Genomic DNA, 22,180 nt, shown 5'->3' on the forward strand with positions numbered 1-22,180 from the left:
GACTCATCCTCTGCTGCTACCCTAAAATTACAAAATGTTATACAGTCAGGAAACGCATATTGCTGGAGGCCTTTAAAGTTCAAAAGCAATGTGAATTCAAAATAAGCCTTGAAGGTAGGTAACTATAGATTATTCAATATTTCTAAAGGTCCCACAGCTGAATGGCAACAATAAAATGTGTAAAAAGGCAACTGTTATCATAGCATTTTAAGCAAATGCAACAATGTATGCATGCAATGAGATAAAAGAAATGTGCAGCCTCTAAAAACACAAAAATAATTTGCTTTCAAACTAGAAATATTTATTTTATTTTGCTAAAATATTCTCCATAATTATTTACTGAATGATTTTTTTTTTTTTTTTGCTACCCAGAAGAGATGAAGAAGATAACAATAAAGTTTCCAAAGAATGCTATTGTTTGTGGTCCGGTAACAGTGTTAGATGAACTGAAACACCTTTCACTAAGCTTGTCAAAATTCCAGCTTTGAGTAGTCACTCACAGATGAGGCCCACGGTAGGAGACTACATATATTAGAATCATTATAATTTAAACGTGGACTCTAGGGGTCCGAATCCCTGCTCCTTATTTTCAGGGTGACCATTTGTTAGGCACCATGAATCCCTGCACAGAAAGTACTGGAAGTGCACACGCCATGATGACGTCTGGATTGGTGCCAAGACAGGCTTGTCAGTGTCTTCTGCTGTGCCTTGGCTCAGCATTTGTTAGAGACGGAACTCCCTCCTGAATCCCCATGTTGGGAAGGGAGCTGGAGGTAGCTCTCCCACCCTAAACCATACTGGCTGAAAGTTCCCCTTTTGGCTACATTCAACTAAGAATGTCAGTTCAAGATTACAGAAAGCTCTTACTATTTAAAGCACAAAAATTACTCTGTATCTGCAGCCGACTAGAACAGGAAGGTGGGAGTAGAGAAAAACCACAATTGATTACATGTGTTTTTCTTTGCTTACTTGCAAAAGGTGGTTCTAGTTGCCAACATCTTGAGTTGGAGGAGGTTCATAGGCAGCCTGCTGTGCTTTATCTGATACATTGTTTCTAATTTATAACAACACCCATTTCTTGGTTCCTTCTACTGCTAAGCATAACTAAGAGGAAGAAACTGTACCCTAGATTTATTTTTTTATTTTTTCTTTCCCCTTCTTCTGCCTCTTCCTCCCATTCCCATTCCGGTTCCAGCCTCTGTTCTCAGTCTAGTTGTGTAGGACACAGCTCCCTGGACCGTGTTGGTATTATGAGCCTTGCGCTTCCCCCAGCTGACACAGTCGGTCATCGGTGGGCAGCTCACAGCAGCTCACAGCAGTTCTCGCCAGCTGCCGGCCACTCACAATGGCTGCCGGCTGCTCACGCTGGCTGCCGGCCGCTCTTGGCAGCACACAGCAGCCCGCAGCATCCCAGCTCCAGGGAGAGCTGTTGTTCACAATCTTAGCCGTAGAAGGCACAGCTTACCAGCCCCTGTGGGAATCGAACCTGCCACCTTGGCGTTAGGAGCACAGCACTCCTACCACATGAGCCACCTGGCCAGGCCCTGTACCTTAGATTTATTGAAACACCCTGTATTACTGCCATGCTGGTGATGAGAAATATCCCTTAGAAGCTGCCCATCGATGCAATAAAATAACTGCTGGGTTTTGAAGCCATCATACTTTTTGTCAGAGCCTAAGATTCATTAGTGTTAAGCTTTGATATTAATGAATATACCACAATGATCTCTAAGTATATTATTGTCCAGATGGATCTGATAACTAATGTTAGATTTCCCTGATATGATCATCTGTGTCGAAGGGCAGCTCAGATGCTATGCAATGCACACCTGTGCAGCTTTCCTGGGTCCCCAGAAGCGTGCCATCTGTCTTTTTCTATGCCAGTTGTACTAGTTATTGTATATTATTAAACACTAAATATATCCTTATGGCAATTCAAATATTCTTCAGTGTACTTCAGTCATATAACTACTATTAATATCATTTGCCTAGGTTCAAATCCTGGCTTCTCCATTTACTAGCTGGGTGATTGACTTACTTTCTCTGTACTTCCATTTCCCCATCTGTAAATAAGAATCATAAGATTCATCGTAGCACCCCCTTATAAGGCCGTGAGGATTATCATTTGATTAATGCCAGTGAGGGTACTTGAACAGTAGCTGGCACATGGCAAGTGCTGTATAACTATTTGCTATTATTATTACTTATAGGACACTCAATATTTCACAATAGCAGGGCAGTGTCTCTCCTTCCAGCCTCCAGGCCTTTACTTCCTTCCTTCCTGTCTGCTTATATTTACTCTGACCACGGCCTACATTTTGGTTCACCTCCACCTCATACTTGTTTCTGCTGGTTTATTTCTCAGCACCTGCCATGTGCTTCAGTGCTCCATTCCTCCACTTTCGGGGATTCCCAACAGACTATTCTGGATAAATTTTGGCCAAATAATGACTCCTTTGCAAATTAATTCAATAATGAATTATTTACAAGTTTATGGTCTGGTATATCAACCATGATTCTTTTATTCACTAACGATGATAACAGTATTAGTAATGATAGAATGGCTGACATTTGGAGAATTTACTGATGATAATTTTAATCCCAAATGATTTATTCATATTATTCACTCTTTACCATGATTGTAAATGTGTGTCCTGGATTCCACAAACTTATTTCATTTTTTTCCTCCATTTGACATTTCTTCATTTGACATTCATCAAAATTGCTGGTTTTGACAATGAATCACTTTCAGAAAAGCACATTTAAATATGCTTATGACCACTTAAGGAAACTCAAGTATTTAATTTTAACAGCTCTCACAGTTATGCCCCCAAAGTACAAACTGTTCTGTAAGCACCGAGGATATCTAATGATGAACTACAAAGACAGTAATAAAACCTATCAGGCGTCTACTTTTTTCCACTCTTTATTTTTCCTTTTTGGTCCTACTTCAACGTATTCAGTGATAACTCCCTAATGAAAAGTGCCAGGTACTCTGTTAATTACTGGGCACAAGAGGACAAAATAAGACATCATCCTTATCTTTGTGTAATCCATGGTTTAAAGGGGGAAAGAGATGTACAGTTCCATAGTTATCTGGAAGAGCTGCCTCCCCACCCCCCCCCACCCCCTTGCTAACTGCGGTTAGGAAGCCATGGCACCTGTCCATGCACAGGCTAAGACCCTGCACTGTGGCAATGGCTGAGGGTGAAGAGGGGGCATGGCTGTGGGACACACTGAAGAGACAATCGATGGGGGGGGGGGGCTGGCTGAAGAAGGAGGGACAGAGAGGAGTAAAGGATGACTCTTATTTAGCCTCCTGGCTGACGTGACATGGAAACTGCATTTCGATTAAATAAGAATGCGAGAAGAACAGTTTTGTGTGTGATAAGTTTTAGAAGCCTGTGAAACTGTTCAGAAGGAACAGTCTGCCCTGATGGTCATTAGATAGTCATTAGGTTCAGTCATCCTTAACTCTTTTGCTGCATTAATTGGTTTCAAGCTTTTCCCCCCCAAAAATGTGTCAGAAATCCCCAAAAAACAAAAAGTTGATATTTTGACCATTTTATGCACTTAATAACAATTTGAGCTGCTTTGTGTATAAATGACATTATTTTTATGTATAAAATTTTTGGATATATTCATTTGGACATATCAGACCATCGAGGCAAAAGGGTTAACACTACCTCATTTTTCAATGTCATTGTTGAAGTTTTCAGATATATTCCCTTTGATACTTTCTTTAAAATATCATTTCATTGCCTTTTAAGGGAGGGTGGGGGAAAGCCTATTTGCCCAAGGCAAGGACAACTGTACAGAGGATCTGGTCCATTTTGTTTGTTTGTTTCTGGTCTCAGTAATTATGGGTTAAAACATTTTTCCTTCTTCCTATAAAGACTGACATCCTTAATTTTATTAATAGCAATAACAAATATCAGTTAAGTGATTAGGCTGGAGAGAGAAAAAAAGCACTTACTAAGAGAACAATTTCTGGGTGTTTGCCAGTTCCTTTAGGAGGACACAAGAGCCTAGGTGAAAAGTCACATACTGTCACCATCTTCAGGGCACACCCCACATGACCTGGGGCAACTCTTGCCAACGTGTGTTCTGTGAAACACTACGCTAGCAATAGGATTCCTTCTCTCTGCCATCCACTCCTCCCACTCCCACCCCCCCCAGACGACCATGATTCTATATGAAATATTTGTGACCTACCAAATTTACAGTTTTATCTTATACGAGTACACTCAAGATGCCCGTGGGTGTATTCGAGGCTGTGAATAGCCCTATCGTAGGAAAACATTAATTTTGAACCCAGTGTGTGCCTAGGAAACCTTTCCATTATATATTATGTCAACATCCCATGGAGCTAGTGTGTCTTGGAACACATTTTGGGAACAGCCACCCCCCAGGGACTCCTTCCCCACGTCCTGTCAGCTCTTGCCTTGGCTCTTTCCCACACTGTCCCATCTCTATTACTGGTACCTGCTCCTGACTTCCCGATAATAATCTTGGCTGCCCTCATGACCCCAGCTCTCAAGTTATGAACCGAAACTCTAACCTGCCCTTGGATTTTTGGATGTGACCCTGCTGTCCCCCGCTTCGAGGCGTCACAATCCCACAATGTTCTGACCACAAAAGCAGCACCAGGACCCGGCCCGGGATGCCTGAGTTCTGCTCTGGGAAGTCTAAACATGGAGTAGCCCCTTGGCTTAAAAAATCAGGTGAAATCACTTTCTGTAATTCTCCCAGTCCACTGTCTCTCCATTCTTTGTACGGTACCTCCTGCTTCCTCTCAGCTGCAAATCTGCAGCCTAGTAGACTTGGAGGCATACAATCTAGTAACACAGAAAAATCTCCTAAGGGATTTTCTCTTAAAGTGGTTATAAAACAGGACATACGGTGTTACAGATAATTGACAATGCAGCGAGCAGTCATATGTAGAACAGTGAGGGCAGTTTTATTTCATTGAGACAAGTGCTATAAGAATGTGTGTATTTGCTCCATTTTGCCAAAGACTCCACTCACCACATATAAGCATAGTGATCTTAAATCTAAATGAATTGAAATATCGTTTTATGAAACTAAACATACTCTGAATGTGAAAGTACAACACTGGACTTTCATTCTGTGGAGTCACAAACAGACACAACTGTTCCTTTGCTCTGTGCCCTCCCTGTGGGTTCAAACCCCAAGAAAAGGCAAAATACTTCAATTGCAAGCTAGACTTCTTTCTGAAGACTTATAAACCATATACCAACAGGGCATTATATAGGCTATGATCCCTGGGAAAAAGCAGTTTGCAAAATGGCCTTTTCTCAACTGATTTGTTCTCTATAGACACCAAGAAGAGTCTGTAGAAATGCATAGCAATGCATAGCTTCAGGCAGGCATACACTGATGGTAAGGGACATGTCCTTTGGTTACATACACCCCAAAATATTCATCCTGAATGTCACAAAAATATTAACAATCGTGATTTGGGATTTCACAGTGTTGTAAAACTTACACCATTTACAACAAATTTGCTTGCAAATACGACTACTGTTTTTACTACTTTAGTACTAATGGTAGTAATGAAAGCTAACAATATTGTTTAATCTGTGGCAAGTGTGTAAGTATTCGCTCCTCTCAAAATTCCTATGAGATAGAGGCCGGCCGGCATTTTTATGTTTATAAGAAATATGAGTAAACGAGATGAGTTAACTGACGTGGCTGATATGTGATGTCACATCTACGTATAGTTTGTAAGTACGTCTGGACAGGGACTCAGCTCATAACCCTTTGGCTTTCGCTCAGCAGGTAACCCAAGTGATTTTATCTCTGTTATAGTACAGCTCTTTGGCTCTGACCTCCTATGCTTCTATTTCAGCCAATACTGCGTAGCCAGGAGCTTCAAAATACCCCCCCACACACACACACACACGCAGTCCAATTTATGAAACATGAGATAAGAACGTGAATCTGGATTTTACAGATCAAGGCACGGTTCCAGGCTTCTTTGCCTCTTCACAGCTATGACCCTCCTTTTCATTTGCTCCTCAGCTCCTCAGATTTCTCATCTCTTTGCTCTACTGAGGCTGATGAAGTCTCTCCATTACCCACTCTGAGATGTTCTCTCTGGAAACCAATGGGCATACTCCCTTCGGTTCACTCCATGTTATTTAGTCGAGTCCTAGTCTAGTCTAGTCCACGTAGTCCTCTGGGCTACATGGCTGTCGATTCTGCTCAGCTGGACCCACACCTCTTCAAGGAGAGGTCAGAAAAGACCTCATGAGGCACTTTCACATAGCTCATACCACATTTCATCTTCAGCATCCATGAAAGATATATAGGACAGATATCCACATATTATAGTTGAAGAAAATAAGGTTGGTAAATGGGGTAAATCCAAGAGTCACACCAGGGCTTTGATTCTAAGGTCGATGCTCTTTCTCCTAAACTGCTGTTGGCCCCGTTGTCAGGCCGACTGGCGATTTGCACTGGAAATGGGTTCATGATCTGGAGCTGTATTTTCAGTATTTGTAGGGCTGTGAGGACTCATCAGTATTTGCTCCATTTTTGTCAAAGAACCACTCACCCCATACAAGTGTGATAGCAATCTTAAATCCAAATTAATTGAAATATTGTTTTGAGAAACTACACATGCTCTCTATATCATTAATAACACCCTAGTCACAAAAACAAGTTTAAAAAATACTTTGAGTTTTTAAGTAAAGTCTTAGAATCTGCTCTAGGAAATTAGGACAATAATAAGTACCCTCAGAGCAAATTAAATCTCTATTCACTTCAAGAATTCTACCAAACCCAGCAATTATAACCTGCCACAGACCTTTAAAAATTGAAGGGCATTTCTTCTCCATAGCCAGAATACATGCCAACTTTTTCCCCTAATCAAAGACTAGTTATAAGGGCATTCCCAGTTTATACGAAAAGGTACCAACTGGTAACCTTGAAAATTCAAAAGAGGGAGATTCTTTCTGATTGATGGAGAGTATGGAAAGCACTGCTATGAAAGGAGAGGTTTCTGAAACAATAAAATTAAAAAATTTTATCGACTTCATAAACTCTGAAAGAAATAAAAACAGATGTAAGAAAAGAACTTGAAGGGCAAAAGATCGGTTTTTGGTGTGTTTTTTTTCCTAAGAGCTATAGCCAACTCATTTGCTCAAGATGTCTGGTTTATAAATGAACAGAATCTTGGCTTTTTCTCTTCCTTCTACCCACGGCCAAACTATTTTCCATTTTATTCACAATAAAATTATCTGCAGATCCAGAGAGAAGAAAATCAAACTGGCCAGTGTTTCATAAGGTTGGACAAGGATGTTGCTAAAACCAACCATAATTGTTTTTAATTATCTTAGTCGCAAGCTACCAAGAACAGGCTACTGTTTCCCTTCACAAAAAGGAACACATGCTTTCCCTAAGTAAGTCCCCTGCCCTTGCTGATTTTCATTAATTTTGTAACTGCTTTTCTGTTTTATTTTTCTGAACTTGATTTATCTAAACCTGATTCCCAGCAGCTAAAACATTCCAGCCTCACACTCTCTGTAAACTGATTTCTGTGTGTCTAGTAGGTACCTACTTCATAGTGCCTACTTAAAATTACTGGCCGACGTCCACTTCTCAGCCCACTGTCCTCTAACACTTTGTTTTGCAGTTATTGACACTGTTCATGCAGGTTTCAAACTTAAATTTAGCTTCATGGCAAAGATGGAGAAAATTAACTCTACCAAGTAGGAAAAGCTCCTTAGGGCCAGCCACTCCGGCATCCTGAAAGCTAATTATTTTAGCTTTTAGTGACATGGATGCCACTGTCATCCATGGCTAGGATCAGCCAGACCTGCTGGGAGAAGCAAGGCTATGCTTATCTGGGAAGTGCATTTTTCCCCCTAGGAGAAAACAGGGTGGATTAGTAAAACTAAAGGTTGAAAGGTCAAAATTATGACATGACTTGCTTTGTGACCATGAGAAAGTTATTGAACTTCCTTATAGAGAAATTTTGACTGCTATTGTGTCATTGCTTAGGGACAGGTCACAGGTAGGTAGATATAGACCTCCGAATGCGTCTATTTGACTGGGGGCAATTTCTAAAGACACATCTGACAAAATAAAGGACTTGGTGACAGCCTCTACTCTGTCCCAACACTCTTTTTTATTTTGATAAAAATAAACTTTGTCCTTTAAGATAAACATTAATATAAACCCCATTTTCCTAAAAAATTTGATATTTAACAGCTTACAAAGTTAGACATTTGCTTTCCTTACTCCCTGCTGTGTAATCAGACCAGCAGGCCTCATATTTTTTCCCTGGCTAGATTCTAAACCAGAGGCACAATAGCATTGTGTGTTCAGCTTCTAACAGTGTAGGGGATTGTTTCGGTCATACAAAACTTAAAAAACAAATACTGCATCTAACTTATCTATTATTTCCTATATTTTTTTCTGGCTGACAGGGGAAGGAAGTTAGGAAGAAAAATAAGCCAATTCATCAACATAACCATGTTTCGAATTCTGAATTTTAAAACTAGATTACATAAGACATGTCTGGTTAGGTCTAATATGATTGCTCCTACAAAGAAAAAGTTTAACTATTTTATTCATTCAATGATGATGCCAACCTTGTTACTCCCTTGTTTAAAATCCTTTAAAGGGACTGCAAGATCATAGGGGAAACCTCTAATTTGAATAAAGGATACTTCACCCTCAGACATCAACCTATCTTCATATATATCTATTCCCAGCCATGCACCCCTCATGCTCCAGCCAAATTCCAGTTTTCTCCAGTTTTCTGTATGTTTTTGCCTGTGTTGGTTCCCTTAGCTTGATAGTCTTTAGACACATTAATAGAGTTCCAATATCACCTTTTTTTGAGGTCATTTCCTTGAATCAAATAAACAGTCAGTTGCTGCTCCTCCCTTTCCACTCTCCAAACACATACTTTATACTTCTACTATGACATTTGTCACGCGCAATCACTGCTTTTATATGTCTATGCTGGAAACAGACAAACTTTCTTGAAGTGAGGAGTATTGAAGGTTTTAGGATTGTGTCTAGTAAATACAGTTATATTTCCTGTCATTCAGCAAGTCTTGTTACCATTGCCCTGCGTCTAATAAATTAATCTATTTTGGACTAGAGAGGTATACGAAATATCTTCTTTGCTCAGTAGTCTTATTCACTACTTTGCTAATATACTCTCTAAATTAGCAACACTGATGGAAGTCAATCAAGGAAAAACTTTTATTGGGCAATGTTAAAAGAAAGGAACTGATGATATCCCATATAAATTGGCAATTCTAACAGTTCAGGTCATTAAGGGGCATATATTTACAAAAATTACAAAAATAATCATTTTCAAGCTTTGTATATTTCTTTTTACTATATACTCAAAGTAGATTTCATATTTCTAAGAAGTTGTGTGACCTAATAATGTGTCATCATCAATATTCAGATTGAGTACATTATCAGATAGCAAAAAATAGTTCACAAAATTTGACTCTTAGTTATAGAATTGTAAATGCAGGTCAATTTCCAATTATCCAGATGAATTTAGAAAGAAATTGCATGAAGTATAAATTCCATGTTTCCCCGAAAATAAGACCTAGTGCGACAAACAGCTCTAATACGTCTTTTGGAGCAAAAATTAATATAAGACCGGGTCTTATTTTACTATAATATAAGACCGGGTCTTATATTACATAATATAATATAATATCCGGTCTTATATAAGATAATATAAGATCGGGTGTAATATAATATAATATAATATAATATAATATAATATAATATAATATAATATAATATAATACCTGGTCTTATATTAATTTTTGCTCCAAAAGATGCATTAGAGCTGATTGCCCAGCTAGGTCTTATTTTTGGGGAAACACGGTATATAAATAATTCTCACACATTAATTCATATACTGGTTTTCTACCCCTTCAAATTAAGAACTACTAAAAGGAAACATTTATTTTCTTTCTTTTTCTGTCTCTATGGAAGAGTTTCAGAGTCAAATGCCTTAACTGCAGGAGGAAAAAAAACAAAAAAGAAAAACTGGTGGCGGGAGTACACTCTTAGTACAGCAAAACATCTTAAATAATTTTTCTTCATCTTGCCACAATTTTCTTCATGCAAACAAACTGTTTTCCAAATTGCTTGGGCTTACACTCCACAACTTCTCCCATCTGTTTTCTTCTCTCCCAATAGAGCCCGTAATTTGTAATCCAAAACCATTTATTGAGACCATCCATACACTTAGGTCTAATTACCCATCCTCCTTAGTCTCAATACTTTATAATTGTGATCAACTTGGCTTCTTAGACCAACGAGAAGAAACTCATTACTGAGACTCTGCTCAGCAAGGGAGGTCAGAAACTAGTAAGCATATTTATTTTTTAAAAGATAATTGAGGGGAAGAAATGGAGAACACTACAAATATTTATAATTTATTAACAGCTCTTATAGTCCTGCTCATTTAGCCTTAAATTTGCAAACAGAAAATGAGAAGTATATTCATTCATTCAATAAATATTAATGAGGTATCCAATATATGTATCAGTTACTTTTCTAGACCCTAGAGATACAGCAATGAAGCATGCAACAACATAAGAAAAGCATTTACATAACATGCTAGATGTTATAAAGTGTTATGAGGAAAATAAAGCTGAGTAAAGGAGATGGAGAGAGTGCTATTGGGTGAGGGGCTGCTATTATTTATAAGGAGTTCAAGGGAGGTGTCCCTAAACAGGTAACAGTTGAGTAGAGACATGAAGGGAGTGAGGCACAGACATATTTGGAGGATTAGCATCCGAACAAAGGATAAAACTACAAAATCCTAACAGGAGCCCAGTTGATGTGTTCAAAGGGAAATAAGATAACAACACGGATAGATGAGAATGAGCCTGGAGCATACTTGGCATTGAGGTCAGAGAGTTAAGGCAGGCAGAACAGGTAGGGCCTTGCACCTCATTGAGAGAGAGGCAGAGGCTTTGCCTCTGAGAGAGATGGAATCCACTGAAGGATTGTGAGCAGGGGAGTGACAGTGATCTGTTTTCCATTTTTAAAGGAGTATTCACGCTGCTGGGTAGAGAACAGACTTTAGGAGATCAAGGGTAGATAGGAAGCTACTAAAATAATCTAAGGAAAAGTTCAGCGCAACTTGAACCAGAATAGTCGTAGTGGAGACATTAAGGTATGGTGAGGTTGATGTCTCTTACAGCAGGCATTGTTGACAGATTGGCTATGTGTAAGGAAAAAGCTCTGTGGCGGACAGATGGCTCAGTTGGTTAGAGGGTGAGCTCTGAACAACAGGGTTGCCAGTTGGATTGCCACAGGGGCCAGTGAGCTGTGCCCTCCACAACTAGATTGAAGACAATAAGCTGCCGCTGAGCTGTTGGAGGGGCGGCTGGATGGCTCAGTTGGTTAGAGTGCAAGCTCTCAGCAACAAGGTTGCTGGTTCAATTCCTGCATGGGATGGTGGGCTGCACCCCCTGCAACTAAAGATTGAAAACGGCGACTGGATTTGGAGCTGAGCTGCACCCTCTACAACTAGATTGAAGGACAATGACTTGGAGCTGATGGGTCCTGGAGAAACACACTGTTCCCCAATATTCCCCAATAAAATTAAAAAAAGAAAAAGAAAGAAAAAAGATTCAAGGAAGACTAAGGGGTTTGGCCTGAGCATAAGAAATAACAATTGTTATATAATGACATGGAGAACACTGAGCCCACAATAACTTACTGTTATTTTTTTGTTGAAAATTAAAAAACAACTCTTGTCTGTATTCATTCTCTAAGAGGGGTAAAGAGTGGTTTTCCCCAGGCCATGTTTTAATAATCACCCTGTAAGATGACCAACTTCCACGACTAACACTATTTTTCTTCTCAAAGGTGTTTTGCTTCTGCCTGCTTCAATGTATGGCCAACCGACTACAGATCCTGGGTCAATTAGCAAAGGAAAAATACCTTAGAAGAATCTGATCCAAGCAGGGCTTCACAAGTACTGTGGTAGGGGATCAGTCAGAGAACAATGATATCGGGTGAAGACCTCTAAAAATATTATTTCAGACCTATACAAATAGCTCCCCATTTTATAAAGAAAGAGCACAGAGAGTTAAGGTGCTCTTAACTCATCAGAGGGTAGATCAGACAGGGGGCAGGGATGGAAAGGTCCTCAAGCCCCTAAGAAAAGGCCATTTTATTTTTGGAATGAATGTTTTTCATTGTCTAGGGAGAGGTGGTCAAATTTAAATCTTAATCTTGGATTGCAATTTAAGTTACATGTGGTTTGGATGAATATCATAAACCATCTTATCATCCCTGCAAAGACTGAACAATACTGTCATTCGTCACACTCTTTTTCACTGTTGAGTTTTCCTGTGCGTTTCCCTACAAGCACAGGTTTTTAAAAAAGGAAAGTTTCTTCAAGTTTTTAAAAAAGGTAAAAACTTTGCAAATAACATGTACACTAAATGTGCACATTTAAAAAATTTTCTGAAGCAACTTGGGCAATAAAATAACCCAGTTGTGTGGACAGGAAGTGCTATCATTATTAAGGTCTTTTTAGTTTGAAAACCTTAAAAGGAACTTTGAAATTCCACATCGTCGTGGACACTCACTGCAGGGCGTTTGTCCATTATCACAGAAAATTCGAGGAGCAGTTCTCCCTCCACTTGAGAGCTGCCTTCTTGGAGGGAATACTAATTCTCTTCAATCACTCCAACCTGTTTGAAGATGGAATGAGAAGGGGCAGAAGCTGTTTCTGGGAGAACTTTACTAGTGGAGGAAGAAAATACTTCTTTTTTGCCACTTTAAAAATTGTCATTATTTAGAATGCAATGGCAAACCATGCAGAGATCATACAACCCTTGAACTTTATGCAACAATAGCGGAACCCCTGCAAAGAAATTGAGGCTTCTGCCTGGATGATGGAGGAAGCCGGGGCCAGCTACTCAATCTCTAGCTACTGCTAGAGCCTGGGAATAGAGCCAGCCGAGGCTATGCAGCTGCAAAGGGAGCCTCAGCTTCGTGCTGCAGTACTGGAACCGATGCCCCCTTGAGATTCCACAAAGTGCAAGCCCCTCTAAGACCAAAAGAAGGAAGGAGTGACACCACAAGGAAGAGATGGGTAACTCGGAAGACTGACTGTTCTAAGGTACAGTTCATCTTGTTTAGCAGTGCAGACATTCTTCAGGAAGGTTTATTATTCGTGCAGTAACAAAGGGAAAATTGCTGCTCCACAAAATGAACCCATTTCAGCTTTTAAAAATATTTTTAGCAGAAATTTCCTGTCACATGATTATATTTATACCACAGTGTAACATCTCATTCCTCCTTCACACAATCAATTTCTCCTTGATAGACTGTAGAATATTGGAGGAAAAAGCAGTGGCTTAATACCACTAACAACTTTAAATAACAAATCCATGCTTGTCTCTCCCATGTTATCTTATAAGGAAAAAGGAGTCACAAGCCCCTGAACTTTGCTAAAACAAGAAAATTGGGATGGTGGAGACTTTTTTTTGTCTGTTTGAACAGAACAGCTTTCCATGCAGTAGCACTAGAAAACGATTACTCGTAAACATTTCTTAGCTTTGTTCAACACCAGTAACAGAAGAGGGGGGGAAAGGAAACTTCTGCTTTTTTCTCTACATTCCTCCCTTTGGTGACTGAATTTTCAAACTTGTCTAAATGTTACCAAGAATGAGTCAGAGAAAACAGAACTATTAAACAAATTTGTATTTCGCAAGCCCAGAAGAAGCCTCCTGGAAGAGCCAACCCCCATGAATACAGTACATAGTTTTAATGTTCAAGTTGAAAAAATAATGTGAACCTTATTAACTTTAAAACAAAACCATACTCTTCTACTTCAGTTTCCCTCAGCATGCTGTTATAAACTGACCCACACACATTGGAAATAAAAACACCAAAACCACGAGAAAGATACACTAGAAAATGAAACCACTTACCTTGATCAGTGGACATGATTTCACATATACTGATGATGAGCCTACTCGGGTTTGGTAAGAAAATATTTGGCTTTGCTCTTTTAAAGTTCATGTGATAAAAATCTCACTCCTGGCCTTCAAGCCTCTGATAGATTGGAGATCACACTCATCAGCCAGCAGCTCAGATCGGAGCACTTTCTACTTCGGGGCATTCTTAGACCTCCTTGCTCATAGACAACCTCATGCATAATATGCCACACCTCCCCAGAGGAAGGGCCGGGGCAATGTTTTTCAGGAGACCAAGTATGTGAGGATGGAGAGACTTCTATTACAGTAAAATAAACAACAATGGAGGCACATGGAAGCTTCAAATGCACTAGAAACACATTTGGGAATAGGATGGTTTATAAATTGACTAATTCCTTAACCATTAGTAATGCTCTAAAAAAGCCAACATGAAAACAGTTTGTTTCTACTTTAACTGAATCCATGCGCTGGACCAAAGAGGTTACAGATTCAGGATTCACAGGCTTAAGATGTTAAAATGTCACTTTGAATGATCTCAAGATGCTATTTTGCCAACTATGACTTTCCATTTTAATACAGTTCATTGATCTTGGTGAATTAATAGTGCGAAGTGAATAAATATCATTCATACGTTTCCTAAGGAAAGCAAGTTCTACATGTTATTTCAGAACACTGTTTCACTGGTAAAGTATTTATTCCTCATTGTTATATCTTTATAAGTTTGTATCAGTTAATCAGTACTTTAAATTTTTCTCATGGCCCTGAAAAAATGAGAAAAGGTCAATTGCAATATTTATACCATCACAATGAAGTAACTCAGATCACCCTCATGGCGGAAAATAACCTCTCCAACGCCCCCAGCCCCCTTGGTGTGTGCAGGTGCAGTGGTTCTCACATTGTAGGGTGCACCAGGTCACACATTTTAACACACATTGCCTGGTCCCATCTCCAGAGCTGAATTCAACCAGTCTGTGGTAGAGTCCCGGAATTTGCTTTTCTCACAAACTCCCACGGGATGCTGACACTGCTGCTCTGGGACTCCACCTCCAGGACCACACTAGGGGAACCACTGGGGCAGAGACTTGCTTGTTTGGAGTCTTGACTCACTGATGGCCTAAAGCTCTGGCTCAATTGCACCTGCTTAGGAATGGCTTCAAGTCCAGGCAGGAGAACAACACTCAGGATGAGGTATGAGGGGGTCTTACGTACACATTCAAATGGGACTCGGAGGAACTGCTCATCAGGATGTGGACTTATCAACTTCGGAATTTTAATAAATTTATTGGCATATTAGGCATGAACAGGTTTTACAACTAATCTAAAAAGAATAGACATTAGAGAAAAGGAGTCAAAGAAAGAGAAGAAACCTGAATTGTCTTTTATTTCCTCCACAAACCCTACCCATGTGTTTAAATTTCAGTGTGGCAGGAAAACTGTTTATATTTGATTCCAAGACCACTTAGCCTTGGCAAGTTTCAGTAATGTAGAAAGCAGAATGTTTTCCTGTCATAAAAATGCCCCAACTTCTGTGCTTCCTGAGCTTTGATAGCACTGTTTAAATTATAATCTCGGGTTTGGTTTTCAAACAAAAACGTTTTCTTTTTTTATAGTGAACGTTTACTTTATGCACCTACATTAAGCACCTTCCATTTCATTAAATCCTCACTGTAAGGTAATAATAATTTATCACTATTTTACAGAAGAGAACCACTCTTCTGTGAAAGGAATAATACAGATAAGTTAAGGAATAACAATTATTTACCATTTTGCAGAAAACTAGTGTTAAGACGTTAAAAATCTTGGTCAGTAACACTAGTGAAATAACAATCTTGAAGAAATTTAATTCACCTTTAAACAATAAATTAAGACATAATGGAATCCACTTTTGAATCTTTATAAATGAAAATCAGAAAGCCAAGACATGATTTGCAGCTAGAAAGTGATAATTAAAATAAAATGTAACTATTTTCATTGACTCTCACTGTCTACAAATGGATAATCTGCAATTATATTCAGCATCTACCACAAAATTCTAACTAAATTCCAAGCTTCCCAATAGTAGCCATGGCTCTTTCTTATAAAGTTAAACACGCACTTTCATGTGACCCAGCCATCACATTCCTAGGTACTTACTCAAGTGAAATGAATACTAACATTCACATAAAAACTGTACATGAATGTTTACAGAGGCTTTATTCATAATCACCAAAAGCTGGAAACACCCAATTGTCCCTCAATTAGCAAATGGATCAGCAAACTAAGGACATTTGCATGTGCATTAGAAAGAAGCCAACCTAAAAGGCTACATAGATATTATTCCATATGACATTCTGGAAAAGGCAAGCCTGGAGGAATGGAAAATAGATCTGAGACTGCAGGGGATACAGGGAGAGACGGACTGATTACAAAAGCGCATGACAGAATTTTCAAAGGTGATTGGACTGTTCTTTATCTTCATTGTGGTAGTGGTTACATGACTGTATGCATTTGTCAAAACACAGAATAGTACTCTAAAGAGGATGAATTTCATTGTATATAAATTATCCCTTAAATTAAAAAAAATGAGCAGCAAATTAAAGCAATTTATTCTTTAAAAAGCAAGAGACAATGAAATAAATGTTGGCTTAGATAGTATAAACTCAAAAATAAATGATTTCTGGTATATCTACTGCCTTTCTCATCATAAAAAGTAGAGATAATCACTGGTTCATTGTGTCTGTTTCCTGTGACAGATTTCTAGTCAAGACGATGGAGTTGATACACTATTCTAGCCTCATCCCGTGACCGCATCAAAATTACAACTAAATTATAGAACAGTCGCCCTGGGGAATCACCTGAAGACTAGCTAAACAGTACTCCTATAACTAAGGATATAAAGAAGTCACGTCAAGACTGAATGTCAACTGTAACTGAAAAATAAAAAACAATTTTAAAATCTTGAAGAATCCAAAAGTGACCTAATTAGCTCCCCACACAAATTCCATTTATGAACATTGAAGTTTATAACAGAATAATTAAAAGGAACTTTCAAGTACATGTTTAGGTAATGAGTAAAAGATTATTTGTCATAGATATCAGTCCTGGAAACTATTTAAAATTCATGCTGACCAACTTAAAGCTTTTCACAAAATACCCTGCGCATGGCAGACTCAACGGGCTGACACACTGCTCTTACGCTTCTCCTAGTAGCATAGGTTATTTCTTCCAAACATTCACATGGTACTGCATAAACACTTGTTTTCTCATTATATTGAACTTAGTTTACTTTTTATTAAAGCCTACCTGTATTATTCTCAAGAGACTATCATTTCTAATAGAAATAATTTAAAACAAAAATTTTACCATGCAACCGGTGCTTCCTGAATTAAAATTAATCTACAATGTTTAAAAAAAAAGGTAGGGGGGCGGGGAACAAAGTTGTCTGCAATACCATTTCTAAGTAAAGCTGCCTGGCACATCATCTGTCATGTACTTTAAAACTTCATGTACCAATAGCAAAGTTGCTTTAACAATTATTTACTACTATACATATTTTGGCAATAAAATAACAAGACAATTATACCAAGTGCATATTAGTATTTCACTTTGTCCAGATAGAACAAGGAATAGGAAAAAAATAATTTAAGTACTTCTGACGTTCAGTTACTCACTAGGGAGTAAAATTCTCAGACTGATTCTCCAATTTTGTTTAACTCGAAGGCAGTCTTCATTTTCATACTATGGAATTAATCTGAATCTGAATCCATTTTGCACTCTTTAGTCTTCTAATAACAATCTAATACAATCAAATAACAATTTGCTATTAAAATGATTCCCTCACTGGCTTAAAAAAACACATTTTAATTTCAAAAACCAACCAATTGATGCATAATTTCCATTTTGCATGTCTGCGAGCCTTTATGAAGTGAGGCCTGGAAATTCTTGAATACATGCCAGGTAAATCCTGTTGCTTGAATATTTTTGTACCAAACTATTTTTATACAGATCTTCAAAGCAAGCCTATTATCCCCGAATCTCTATTCTTTTTTTTTTTAATTTTTAATGTTTTATATTAATTCTTTAACTAGATGGTCAGTAGAAGTCCCAATCACACAGTACTGTTAAAGTAGACAGTACCCCTCAAACCAGGGTTTCTGGATGGATGATAACATAACCTTAGATTAAACTGCTGCCCATTGTGGGTTCTAATTCAATTCCATTAGTCTCTACTTTGGAAGGCCATGGAAAGCTACACAGCTTTCTAATGTCATGTGACTAGGGACTGTTTGTATATTTTAGGTATTTGATTTAGGAGAAGAAACCTTGTATCTGAAATGTCATCTAACTTTAATAATTCTCTTCCAATTAAAAATATATAATCCTAGAAAATAAAATCACTCTTTCCTTACATAAATTATGGAATTGATCCCTATGCCCCAATTTATAGCCTGTCTGATCATATCTGTATGGATTTCCTGGATCATACCACTCATTTCATATGTTCAAATAAACAGCTCGGTGGTAAACACACTTTAAGTTGATATTTCTTCTCTTTCGGCATTTCCCCCCATCATGGTCCACTCTTTTCTCTAAGTCTGGCATGACTTTTATCTAACTATTTTTTCACTAATCTCTGGTACTTGATAGTATCTAAATTCAAAGCAGAACCAAAGTTCATGGGTAAATATACTTCTTGCTTCTTCTTTAATTAAGACTGTTACTATTTTCATAGAACTTCTTTGGATTCCACTTGATCAATGTCAAGTAACCACCCTACAATGGAAGAACTATGTACATCCTATAAATAAATCACATTTGGTAGGAAATAACACCAAGGATAAATATGAGATTTCAAATTCTATAATTCTAGTCTTGCCACCACCTAGATTTCTACCTTTCCTACTCAAAACCCTTGATGAACCCATTCTTAGCTCTCATGATAGCTCCAGTAAAGGACATATACAAAGCACTTAATATCATGCTGGGGAAACAGTAGATTTTGATTTCTCTTCTCTGCTCAGTCCTTCCCGATCACAGTCCTTCTGCCTCACCCACCTCACAACAGAGTCACTCTTTAAAAATGCTTTTTCTAGCCATTTAGTGTCCTTCACCTGCATCTCTTTCATCTATACCTATCAGGACAATGTCTACCTATAAGGTTCTAGTGCTGAGGTTGCCATGTATTGTGAGCAAAATATTACTGCAATTATTGAATGGATATAGAATTTCAGTGGGGGAAAATGGAAGAATTCCAAGATGGATGGATGGTGGTGATGGTGGTAAAACAATGCGAATGTACTAATGTCACAACCATGCACTTAAAAATGCCTAAAATGGTAAATTTTATGTTATGTGTATTTTGCCACAATAAGAAAATTCTTGCAACTAGACCATTTTCCACCCTCAGTGTATGCCACCCAACCTATCCCTGCTGTGCCCCCAATCTATTTGTTCATGCTTATGAGTTCACTACATAGACTCTCTACTGCCTGTACCGTTCCTTTGCATTCTTCTCTTTCCTTGTCATGTACTCTAGATAACTGACTCCCTTGATGGCTGCAACTCCTCCACTATGCAGGAGAGTTTTAACCATCTATTTCCAGTACCAACCTGTCTTTTCAGCCTCATGCTCTCACTTCCACATGTCTAGAAACTACATCCTTCACTGGAGAGGGGAAGTTTGAACTTGAAGGATAAGTGTGATTTCATTATGCAGCAAAAGGAGGGTAAGGATTGCATTTCAGGTCTGCAGTGAGGAAATCTGGGGCAGATCTGTAAACTTCATTATAGCTTGCAGAACTGTTCGTCACTTAGCAGCTGATATATCCTCAATGGCTGCTTGTTGCACTTAGAATGAAATCTAAACGCCATGGAAGGCCTGAAGTCTCTGTGCCCTGCTTCCCTTTCTAGCCTCATGCCTTGCCACTTTTCTTTCAAATACGTTCCCAAATTATATTCCTCCTATCAATCACCAGTTTTGAGAAGGAAGTCAAGAAAAATGTTTTCTTTTCATAAATTTCCACAGGAACCTAAGTATTACTTTTTCCAACTTTGAAATAACCATGCAGCTTCCAGAAAAGGCTCCTCTGAGACCTTAAGAAAACAAAACTTAGGCTTTGCTCTTGCCAGGTCAGATAAAGGGTAAAGCACATCTAGTTACTTGCTACTAACTTGGGAGAAAAAGAGGGAGGACTTTCATTTCTATCTATTTTTGATTCACTGTCTCGTCCAGATTTCTTTTAATGACTGTCTTCCTTTCCCCAAGACCCTAATGTACAACTTGTTGGCATAACAGCAGACACTTAGGCCTTTTGTGTTGGCCCAAATATTCTTAAAGGAGAAACTCAGAATGTGGAAAGAAAAGATACCCTAACTATAACCAGTACCATCCTATCTTTGCAAATCACCCGTTTTACTTATTTCCTTCCTTTTGTCTCACAGATATTGACATACTTAAACATGCACTTTCTCTTTTTTTGAGGTAATCTCAGAAGTATATTACAGGAATAAAAAGAAAATTCTAAAGAAAGAAAGAAAATTAGTAGATCCAGATTTCAGTAAACTTTCAGAGAAAGCTTTACCTAAGTTGCTGTCTTCGTGGTAGGAAATAACATCAAGGATAAAAAGGGAATTAATTTTTTTTTTAAAAAAGCCCATTTCCATCATATGGGCCTTAATTGATAAATGGGTACTTGATAAATTATAAATTTACTTGCTTGAAATTTTCAAATTATTAGCCTAGCAATCTATATATTGTGAACTTTACCAATGATGAAACAGAAACAGGTTTCCAACATTACACCAAAGATTATAAAATGTCCATATAGTCTTTAACATTCACCACTAGAACTCAAGATAAATAATTGTATATTAGCAAACATCTCACTGTCTAAGGAGTATGGAGTATCTTTATCCTTATCCTCTACACACGGTAGCAAAGGCAAATGTATTTAGCATCTAGGCAGATAACACCAATGGGTAAGGATACAGGTTCAAAACAATATGAATTAAGACCTATAGCAAACTGGAGAATGATTTTTTTTATTTAAATTTTAAAACCCAAAAACATTGGGTGTGTCAAAGAAAATGATGAGCCATCAATTTAAGATCCCTTCTAAAATTGTTTTTTCTGTTTATTGAAAAAGAATTACTGAGCCCTTTTATGGGACGCAATACAGTACACATGGCACACTGCTAGGCATTTAGAACGTTTTCATAGAAAGTCCTGCCCATCACTTTCCTGGAGTCCCATTTTCCTTCAGCCACACTATCCTGTCCAGTTCCCATGTCCTTAAGGTCTTCACATATAACTAATCTCACTATCCCCTATGAATTTTCTTTGAATACTTATTTACAACTGTAATTAAATGAATGCTCATGAGACGTCCTTGTTTAGCATTTGTTTTCCTTACTAATGGCAAAGCTTCTGGAAAGCAAGGACCATGACTGTCCTGGTCATTATTACAGTCTCCATGCACACTGTGTCAGACACTTACTACAATCTCATTAAATGGACCCTTTCCAAGGGGTCAAAGGGAGAGCAGACAAGTAAAGTGGTGACTGACATGTGTGGCTGGGCCCTGTTACTATTACAGGTACAAGGAGGAGAGTCAGGAAAGGCTTTCTAGAACAATTATCTCTGAGCTTTTGAGGACACATCCATCTCAGTATGGAATTTGGGCATCGCAGTCCCAAGTATGTATGTATGTACGCATGTATACATACGTTAAATACAACTATTATTGCACTAAATTGTATAATCTAAAACACAAAAATAGAACTTAAAATAGGATAAGGTAAAGATAAAATATGTTTGAGACAACAATGTGTTTCAATCTTCTTTGCTTTTTAAAATCTTGGTTGAATATTTCATGATACAGCCATTTCAAAGAACAGATCTCAGTTAGTTTACTTCCATATGTGATTTTCATGATTGCCCTTGCTGAGGAAGAGTCATATTGAGAAGTACATCATTGCCTCCACTTACTAAAATAATGATATACATTTCAATATCCCATCCACCAACTATGCAAAGGTTGTCCATGAAATTCTTCTAGTACATTTCCATCTGCCTTGACGTCTTGGAAGGCGTTACTTTTTTTTTTGGAAAATGTGGTCTGAAACCTATTAAAACTATTTCAAAGTTTTTTAAGCAAGGCTGAAAAGATCTCTATTTAAGTTTGAATGTATGCACAGAAATGAGGCTTTTAAAAATAAGTTTTTTT

At 38.1% G+C, this 22,180-nt stretch overlaps 1 protein-coding gene across 5 annotated transcripts in view; it reads right to left on the reverse strand.

The window, feature by feature from the left end:
- Positions 1–22,180, reverse strand: part of FGD4 (FYVE, RhoGEF and PH domain containing 4) — a 183,323-nt gene that overhangs the window by 61,309 nt on the left and 99,834 nt on the right. The window contains exon 1 of one of the 5 annotated variants that reach the window (XM_019736669.2): positions 13,971–14,170. The exons of the other annotated variants lie outside the window; for them this stretch is intronic. Coding sequence (XP_019592228.2) covers positions 13,971–14,061 — 91 coding nt within the window. The 5' untranslated portion in view covers positions 14,062–14,170. Of the gene's footprint in view, positions 1–13,970; positions 14,171–22,180 lie in introns of those variants that run through there. 5 annotated transcript variants of the gene reach the window in all.

Source organism: Rhinolophus sinicus, linkage group LG02 (genome assembly GCF_036562045.2).
Source record: "Rhinolophus sinicus isolate RSC01 linkage group LG02, ASM3656204v1, whole genome shotgun sequence".
NCBI classification, from domain to species: Eukaryota; Metazoa; Chordata; class Mammalia; order Chiroptera; family Rhinolophidae; genus Rhinolophus; species Rhinolophus sinicus.